The 10312-nt window shown below is 33.2% G+C and overlaps 1 protein-coding gene across 1 annotated transcript; it reads left to right on the top strand.

Annotated features, from left to right (window-relative positions):
- Positions 1-633: 633 nt before the first annotated feature.
- LOC128548267 (alpha-(1,3)-fucosyltransferase C-like) lies at positions 634-10312 on the top strand. The gene is made up of 2 exons (XM_053522750.1): positions 634-1157; positions 10030-10312. The coding sequence occupies exons 1-2, from the start codon at positions 702-704 to the stop codon at positions 10099-10101; spliced, it is 528 nt and encodes a 175-aa protein (XP_053378725.1). The 5' UTR covers positions 634-701; the 3' UTR covers positions 10102-10312.

Raw genomic sequence — 10312 nt, 5'->3', positions numbered from 1 at the left:
ACTAAGGTCATTAAGTGCAGACGGATTACAGCGTAATTCTCAATAAACTGTTTCAACAAAAACTATTTATCAACACCGGTGTCATTTTCAAGTTTATCAATATCAACAACTTTAAACAAATATTGGTTTAATGCACCGGTGCCGCTTTATTGATTATTGCAAATAACAGCTGATAAAAGGAATGCGACAATAAATCGTCTGTTTAACTGCGGTATAATAGTTAGTATATAAATAAGAAATTCGGAAGTAATATTACAGGAGGTACATTTTATAGTTAATTATTTTTAATATTTTTAGATTTTGTTCTCATTTTTGTTAATTGGTAAGGTTTTGTCAAGTTAAAGCAACCTGAAAACCTGTTTTTTTCTTATTTTTTAAATTGGCTGGCATTGGTCAGTCCTGACCGAGGGGTTATAGGTCAGGGGGGTCAGTCCGGACCAAAGACTAAATCTTTTTTTGGTTAAACCAAAGGTTTTCATTCGGTTTAACTAAAGATTTAAAAAATTTTTAGCTTGTATCTTTGATAAAACCTGCGGGTTTTAAAGTGTCCAGCATTGGATTTTTTAGAATAGGGACAAGGGGTCAGGGTGGGGGTTAAATTGCCAAAAACGCTATATATATAACTACTGATATCTAATTGTATAGATCAAGCACAACGGTACAAGATAGTTTATAAAATTAAAAAATATCTAGCAACAGATATGTACGGAGAATGTTATGGCAAACCTTGTTACGAACGTGCCATGAAAGCTGAAAACAAAAGTTGTGATGCTATTTTAAAACAATATAAATTCTACCTGGCTTTTGAGAATTCTTTGTGTAATGATTACGTTACAGAAAAATACTGGAATGCTTTGAAGCGGGAACAGATTCCTATTGTTAACTGGAAGAATATCAGCGAAGACATCGTCATACCAAATTCGTATATAAATATTTATGACTTCAAAGACATAAACTCTTTGGCAAATTATGTGAAAAAAGTGAGTTCAAACGCAACTTTATACAATAGTTATTTTCAGTGGAAGACCAAATATAAAGACATAGGATCGTGTATTTCTTGTAATTTGTGTCAGTTACTTAGTCGTAAAAGTTTCCAAAGACAGTTTTACTCGGACATTGGCGACTGGATCGGAGATGATATATGTCCAAAAGTTACCGTAAGTGTTCCTCGGTATACTTTATTTTCTGAGATTGCTTGGAATAAATTCCAGGCACATTAATAAATCATTAACTGTGAAATTTGGTTTTTAACAGCATTTTGATTAGTGGTGGGCCTTATCCCCTGCTGTAACTTCAATGGCAAAAGTTAATACCGCTTGAAATTCAGAATAAGGACAGCATTAATGTTTCAAACTTTGGCATGGTAAATACTAGAAACATTTAAGGGTAGCACTCTTTCACCATAACTATAGTTTAGATAGATTGTATCTATGTTATACTAGGCATCATAATACATAAATCAGCTTATCAAAAGGAAAGTTAATTACTTCTTAGATACAGTATCAAAAAAGTTCTCAATGCAATGGAAGTTATTGAATATAAAAATGATTTTAATATGTTCAACTGAAAAAGTTAAAACACGTACATCTATGCACCTATATTTGACATACATTTTTCACCTGAGAGTTTACCTCATCTTTATCATCATCAATGCCATGTTGAGACTGCAAACGCTGAGTGAAAAGTTTTGAAAGTAATGTTGGCACTTCCTATACCGAAATAGCTTACATGTCGTAATGTTGTCACTTCCTATACCGAAATAGCTTACATGTCATAAATGATCACGTCGTTGACGAGAGGAAGTGTTGCAGTCGCTTACGTATAGCGTGCACGTTTAACGCCAATCTCTGACATCTGCATCAGGGAGTCGTCTCTTTGGCTAAGTGGTAAGAGCACTGGACTAGCACCCGAGCGACCCGTGTTGCAATATTGCACCAGGTAGATGGGATGTTTCGTCTTAAATAATGTTACGCTGTTTGATTTGTTACGGCTTAAAGCCGTAAGAGAATAAACGAAAATGCACGCGTGTTGAGTATTTACTTGACAGCGACTGTTTGAATAAACAGCTGATAAATGGCTTAGCCTAATAAAATGAATGTCAGGTATAAGATTCGTGATATACACTGATAAGAAAAAAACAATAATAGAATTTATAATCCAACGTCTTTACAATGTTGGTTATCAGGAAACTAATTTCACTTTTTGATAATATCCTAATGTAAATGAGTCATTCTATATTTTCGCAACATTTTAGAGTTGGTAACTTTTGAAAATTTACCATCATCATTTGTTGTTTTCATCTGGTGGATTTAATCAATAAAACTTATCTCGATGTAAAATTAACTGAATGCAAGCTTAATATCTCTTCGTTTTACCAAAACAGAACATTTTCTGAAGACAGAACAAACATGTTTTCCCTCCTGTAACAATAATATCAGTGACTGATACTTTATCATAAGATACAGTAAGCTCATCCAGACCATAACAATACGAAAGTTTTAGCTTTATTTTATAGATAAAATAACATCTACGTCCTATATGTATGACAAAACAAAACTGCGATGTATTTCAGGCGATATTTTTTAAAACTAATTTATTTCATTGTTAAAATATTAATTGTACTTTTAATTCGGTCAATGTATCAAATTTTAACCAGTGCTGTTGTGAAAGGAAAACTCTGATGTTCCGAAATACTAAGGTTATAGGGATTAAAAGATAACAGTGGAAATTATAATCGAAGATATCTACAATGTTACAGGAGGGACAAAAGTGTATCAAGAAGGACACCTTTTTGTTACGCAGTGACATTTAAACAGAAAACTAAGAACAGGTTCTATATTTATTGAACATAAAATTAGAACAATTGCTCAACAAATGCGAAACATGCCCCGTACTAAAAAGAGCGAAAATGTTTTTTAAAAAAGATTTACAATCTCGCGTGTTTTCATAACTGCAATAATTATGTGTTTCGTCAAGGATACTGTCTGTTACAGGGGAGATATTTGACTAGAAAAGCTAGACGAAACGTTCTTTTTTAGAAAGTCAAACAATATTTTGATTAGTTTTGAAAGATATAATCATTCTGTAAAACATAACAAACAAAGTTTATGACCATGTATTTAAAACATTTAATATAATTCTTCCATATATTGTTATGTAACATGAGTGAAAAATATGGAAAAGTACATTGACGCCATTCTATTGTAACAGAAATTCAAAAAAAATATATCAGGTTGAAACGACATTAACTGTAAAAATAAAGATACTTTTCTTGTTAAACTAGTTAATTAATTATAATGATTGTACAGGTAAATAAAATGATAACAATATGACGTGTTATTTATTGTAACACTAGTGATATATTATTATCATTATATTATACCAGATTTACATAGTGCCCTTTTCAAGATAAACACGTTTTCATACACTTTACATACAAAGATAGCCACCCACCACGACAAATTCGTATCATCTACTAGTACAGACACAGAGCGAGATAAAGAGAGAGACAGAGAGAAACTTGGCTAACATAGCCTAGCCCGTTTAGTTCTTTAATATGTCCGGTTAATAGCACTGATACACGCAAATCCGTTTCTCCTGGGAAGAACCAGTTTACTGGACTCTTAGTTAGGTGGGAGACACTCAAGAACATCTCAGAGAGTTCAAGTACTCCGACCATGATACGAACGATTGACCTTTGAATTGGCATTCGAAGCGTTATCTTTAGACTGCCGGGCAAGTACGTATGGTGGTCGAAACACATGAATGATTCAATGTTGATGACAGGTAATCAAGTATCAACTTTGCATCAACGCTGAATCAACATCATGTATCCAGTGAGACAGCATTAAATGTTTAAGTATGATTCATCTTCTTTTTAACGAACAAAAAAGAAAATTGAATAACCAGCTCAATACCCTATCCTAACAATCACCATAAACTGCTTATATATTTACTTTTACCTTTTCATGATATTGTATGAAAGTTTATTAAAGATGTTTTCATTTGTTTTATAATAAATGTGTGCTACTCCTAGTTAAAACTTCGATTTCAGGAATAATTCCATTGGCAAGTATGTTTTCTTTATAAATTAAAGTCCATCATACTCTGAAGCTAAATGAAAATGTTGCTGTTTCTTTTAAAAGCTTTGTTCATATGATGTTTCACAAGCTTCTTCAAATACACGTGAGTAAGGTCGTTTATCATACCTTACCATAACATATTTTATCCATCACACAACCTTAAGTCTTGGAAAACGGTGATTTATGTACTTTGGATATGTTCAAATTCAGCGTCTTGTTTTTTCTCTCAATGCGTGTGCTATTTCAACGTTTTGCCTTCTTCCATCAAACCGTGTTATGTTGTGTTTTTTTTCCATGTTATTCTGCAGGCTATAGTTCTTCAGGCATTACGATTCCATGTGTTACAACTACATTTCATCTCTTTGGGCTCTATCAAAACATCAAAAGCAACTGTTTCATTTATTATTTCTGGATCATCTGTTAACGGTTTTGGTTTTATACTTCCTGGAATTTCTGGTGTATCTGACACCACTCTCTGCTAACCCATCCATGTGTTGTGTCAACTCTGGTATCTGATTTTCAGTCATTTTTACATGTACAATATATATTTGTCATCTCTCTACTTGTTGTACATCTTTTAAGTCCTGTGTTCGGGTTCTTCGTGCATTTCAAGTTTAAGTGTCAACGATGTTTGTTAGTGATCTACAGGCATTTTAACCTGTTTATCTGTCACCTACTTCAGGAACTACTTTGTGTTCTTTAACTGATTTTTCTGTCAAGATTGTCTAATTTTGATCGTAATTCTCACTGCTTGTTTATGCATCGCTTTTGTTTTGTCCGTAACCACGGGTACTGTATCTTCTTGCACTTCTGCAACTACTGTTTGACCTGTAATATGGGTTTTTGATCTTCAAGCTCTACTAACCCGTGTGTTACTACTCAATCATCTGTCGACTCACTGGGAAAATCTTGTTCATGTGTCTTCACCACTTGTGTACATGATGTCTTTCTAGGTTCTTGATCTTCATGCACTACCTTATCATTAGTCTTAACTGGTTCATCATTTAACTTTATGGGTTTACAATCAATTACACTCGTTTATGACCTGAACCTGAATCCATTTGGAGCCAGAACATTTTCTGTAGGTCAGCAATTGACATTACCGTGTCGTCTTCTGTAAAATTATATAAATGAGTAAGCTTTTTGACGTTAATGTAGCAAACTAGATCATTTCTAGACTGCAAGTAACCTTTAAAGAACACTTGTTTCAATCATTCATCTATATGCCTGTCTATCCCTTGTATTATACGTCCCAGTTTAATGGGATATTCATGCTCATTATACCCCCTACCAAACATGTTTGTGGGCGCGCGGGGGAAGGCTATATAGGAGTCAGTTTTGTCACGTCGCGTCCCTTCCCAAAATCTATATCTTAGTTATTACTAAATGGATTTGATTCAACTTAAAATAGATGTTCCACCTCATCACCCACATCATGTGACACAAGGTGCATAACTCTGACATCAATTTTTTATGAATTATGCCCCCTTTTACTTAGAATTTAAGGATAATTTGATGCATTTTCACTATATCTCAGTTATTACAAAATGGATTTGATTCAAACTTAAAATAGATGTCCCACTTTATCACCCATATCATGTGACACAAAGTGCATAACTCTTACACCATTTTTTCATGAATTATGCCCCCTTTTACTTAGAATTTAAGGTTTATTTTGATGCATTTTCACTATATCTCAATTATTACTAAATGGATTTGATTCAAACTTAAAACAGATGTTCCACCTTATCACCCACATCATGTGACACAAGGTGCATAACTCTGACATCATTTTTTTATGAATTATGCCCCCTTTTACTTAGAATTTAAGGTTAATTGTGATGCATTTTCACTATTATCTCATTTAGTACGAAATGCATTTGTTTCAAACTTGCATAACTCTTGCACCAATATTTCCTGAATTATGCCCCCTTTTTGCTTAGAATGATACTTATATAGTATTTTGATACACTTTATCTGTACCTCTCTTATTATTTGATATTTTTTAACACAGACTCAAGCTATTCTGCAATATTCATCCACTATTGGAGTCATTAAACGCTCAAGTGACAGTTCTTGACAGATTTAAATGTTTTGGTACACAAGTGTAACATCATAAAATACAGGTAAAGTTCGACTTTGGCTACAAACCACAAATTTTATATGTAGTTATGACCCCTTTCGAACTTAAAATTTGTCAAACTCATGGTTGCCGGACAATAACTCACAAAAGGCTTGACAGATTTAGATAAATTTTGGTACACATGTGTAACATCATAAAATACAGATCAAGTTCGATTTAAATTGCACCTTCTTGTGGCCATGTCTTTCTTATGGTTGCCATTCTTCTGTGACAAGACCGTATTGTGGGGGTATTCGTCACTCCTGTGACAGTTCTAGTTTCTTCAGTACTGTTGTCAATGTTGCGGATTTAAACAAAATACAAAAAATGCGAGTATCTATTCAGGTATGCACTCAAACTATACATGCAAATTGTCATGCACATAACATATTGTTGTCTCTCCTGTAACAGTTACATAAAACCCCAATAGTTTCCATGCATGTAAGTATAACTTTTCTGATTCAAATTTTGAAATAGTACAAATATTCACTGGTTATTATATTGTAAATTCAGTTTGGTTCAGATATACTCAGTGTTATATTATTTATTTTTATAGACTGGTCGTCTTTCCTGCTACTGCCCTGGACGTCTCTCCTGTTACAGCTCTCTTGTAAATACAATTTAAATAGCAGACTCCCTATTGTTAAAATGAAACCTAACAGTTATCTTGTAAGGAGGCAACACATATTCAAATACAACTTATATATGTGTTATTAAGCTGCATATCAGTTAAAATATAAACAGATGTCTTTGCTGTCACACGACATGTCTCTCCTGTTACAACAAAACTAAATATACGGCGAGAGAATTAAAGATATTAGCTCTATGCTTGCTGATGTATGTTTTTTATTTGGATTATGAAGTAATTGAAACAATGTTTGAAGTTAACTAGATCTACTCTTCATATAGTTTTTATTTCATTCGCTGTTTGGCAAATACTTGCATTCCTGTAACAGTTTGCGTCTTTACTGTTATAAAATGGCCGTTATATGAGTGACTGTTACAGGAGTGAATTATTTTGCGTATTTTCTTCTTAAAAATAGTAATGGATCCCTTAGGGATGCCCGACGTGTTATTTTTGGAATTGTCGCATTTGAAACACTTATCTTACAGTAATGAAGCCTCGCATGTGTTTCATTGTAATGAATTATTACTGTTACAATTGAGACAGAAAAAAATTACGCATCTACTTACCAACTTTCAAATGGTATTTCCTCGATAAAGAAAAACGAATGTCCGCCGTGGCACCTCAAATGTTATCTTGAAAATTAGAGTGGCGGCGATGCATAGATAATATAACAGAGGGATCAGCTGTTACTTTGATTAAACAGCTTTCTGTTACATGAGGGACATTAAATTTGGGTACAAACTTTGGAATTAAATTAAGTGATGAACTTCTCCCGAATTTCCAACTGTATGTACACTGGCATTCAGACCAAGTAAAAAATAAATGTTGATGGTATTTTCTTTAGGTATTGAACTTTGCAGTTTTTTTAAAATTTTACTTCAAACATCTAAAAAATTACCTAGGGACAGTGAAAAATGTCAATTTTACATACTTAAACGTACAAAAAATTGTGTTAATAACGTTAATAAGGTACAAAGAAGTGCATCAATGTACTATATTAGTCAAATATTTTCACCCAAAGCAGATTCTAATGTCATATATTTAAACTGCTTTGAGAATGTTTTAATGTTGCGAAAATATAGAATGACTCAAATACATGATGGATTTGTATAGAAAGACATAACATGAATAGAATAATTTGTAATGTCATTTTGTTTTGATGAGATTCAGGTTTTAATTTGTGGAATGGGTGCTTGACTATACGTTGTTAAATGATCTGCTTATTTTGAATAGATTTTGGATAAAGAATACATGAATACATATTGCATTATTTATTTTGCATATCGGTTGCGATTGGAGAGAAGTGAGGGACCCCGTGTATGCTTGCCTTATCTTTGTCTTTGCGTGTGTTTGTCTATGTGTGCTAGTCTTTTGCATGTCCGCTTGCTGTGGGTTGGGTCTGTCGGCAGGCTTTGTGTTTGAAATGTGGCTTTAAGTTACCTGTTGGATCTTCTCCCTTGTTCTTTTCCCAGATTCGCGTACAAATGAATGTTCGCAGATAAAACAAGTAAACATTAACAATGTGCTACTAAAGAATACTTTTACGAGACAGTTTTGCATCCGAGAGAGAGTGTGGCTTGACCGCATTACATTGTGCCAGAATTTACATCTGTACAATTGCACGCACTTATACAAATTAACAGGTATCTTATGTTTTAAGAGCATAGCTTAAATAATCGACGACTGTCCAGACTAGGTTGACACACGTGTTTAAACTGTCCCATAGGTTTCAGTTATAATTCAAATGGAGACGGCTGGATTTTAAACATGCAATGGCTTTGTTTGAATCAAGTTATCTAAATTAAATTTCCTGAGTATTTGAGTTATGTTAGCTACCACATCTTACTAAAGTTTGATTTTCCTAACGCTGATGTCCAACCAGGATTTTTAAAATCAAATGTTGATTCGTAAGAATATATAATACATGTACTACAGACATTGAAAATTTTCACTGGGCGGAAATAGGAATAATTTTTTTTGCAAACGTTTGGAATAAAATTAAACATTGAAAATTACATTCATCTCTCTTTTTATTGCGTTGCTAAGACAAATTGCATAATGTTCATTTTCATAAATCTAATAAATTGCCTTCTGAGTCTAAAAACCCGCAAACTTTTTAAACATGAGAATGCGATTGACCATGCTTAAAGCAACAATAATTCGAATGTACTACATATTGTACTCGGATCAATATTTTCAAGGCGTGAGGTACGATAATCAAAATATAAACTGATTTATTTGCACAACGTACGCAAATAACTTCTAGTATTGATTCAAAATCTAAATAATGACGGTTCCTATTAAAAGTTTTGGATAGATATTAATCAAGACCCGTTGAACATTTAGGCCAACGTACTGACAACGCGTTTTACATATGTACAAGCAAACAAAACATGTTGTAATGCACATGCATAGTATTTATGAAGGAGTGCAACGCTATTTAAATTGCTTATCAGACTTATTCTGAGACTGTTAAAATAGAATGTAACAGGCCTCGTTATATTATAAGTGGTATCATTTTTTCCTCTTTTGAGTAATTTTTGCATTTTAGGGTCCGTCAAAAAAACCAAAACAAGTCCTCTTAATATCCATAGAAGTAAATATAGTTATATCACACAAACTTTCAAATTAAACCTAAAAGTGATCACGTACCTAGTTATCGGAACGAAATCGTGGAGAATGTAATATATATTTAACGTTGAACACGGCTTAGAACAAGGTAATGTTTAAATAAGTTCTGAATGTATTTGTAAACTATTCTATGAGAAGCACGACCTATTTTTCCGCGACCCCTTTGCTTCGTCGTGAAATATCGAGCCAAATTCAACGCATGTAATATCCGTCTTGTTCTTGACAAGGGTAAATACACTTACGACTTAAAGAGACATAAAGTGATGTCGAGTGTGTTCGACCAGTATTCTTTATTCAACATATTGTAATGAAAATATCTACCCTTAAAAATGCGCTCTGAAATGTTGAAAAGGTAAAGAGCAAGGGTGCATGTTAATGCTTAAAGCTGTTGACATATTATGCAAGTCGTGGGTAATGACTATTTAAAACCTTACAATAACTTAATGTGTTAAAGGAAATTAATTTGCACTTTTGTCTGCTTAAAACGCGCCTTAGATATTTGTGAAAATAAAGTAACAACATTTTCTATTATTCTTTTAATTCATGACATTATTTCTACTTTTCAGGTTGTAAACAACTGGTTTCAACACTTTTATTGGCGGCTGTTCTGGTCTTTTGGGATAGATATATCATTATGATCAAATATTACATTAAAATTTTGCAAAGAGGGATTTCTGCCGATAGTATAAGAACATTCAGAAATACTGACAGGTAAAAAAGACGTACTAGTGTGCTGTCTGCACCTTTTGTCTAGTTGTTTTCTATATTATATCTTTGAAGTTCTTTAAAACCAGCTGTATTTCTTTTTGTTGTAAAACCAGATATGATGAGCTTATTCACCTATGTGGG

The sequence above is a fragment of the Mercenaria mercenaria genome, chromosome 14, assembly GCF_021730395.1.
Source record: "Mercenaria mercenaria strain notata chromosome 14, MADL_Memer_1, whole genome shotgun sequence".
Classification (NCBI taxonomy): domain Eukaryota; kingdom Metazoa; phylum Mollusca; class Bivalvia; order Venerida; family Veneridae; genus Mercenaria; species Mercenaria mercenaria.
The sequence above is the reverse complement of the archived record's forward strand: the minus strand, read 5'-3'. Positions and strand labels throughout refer to the sequence as shown.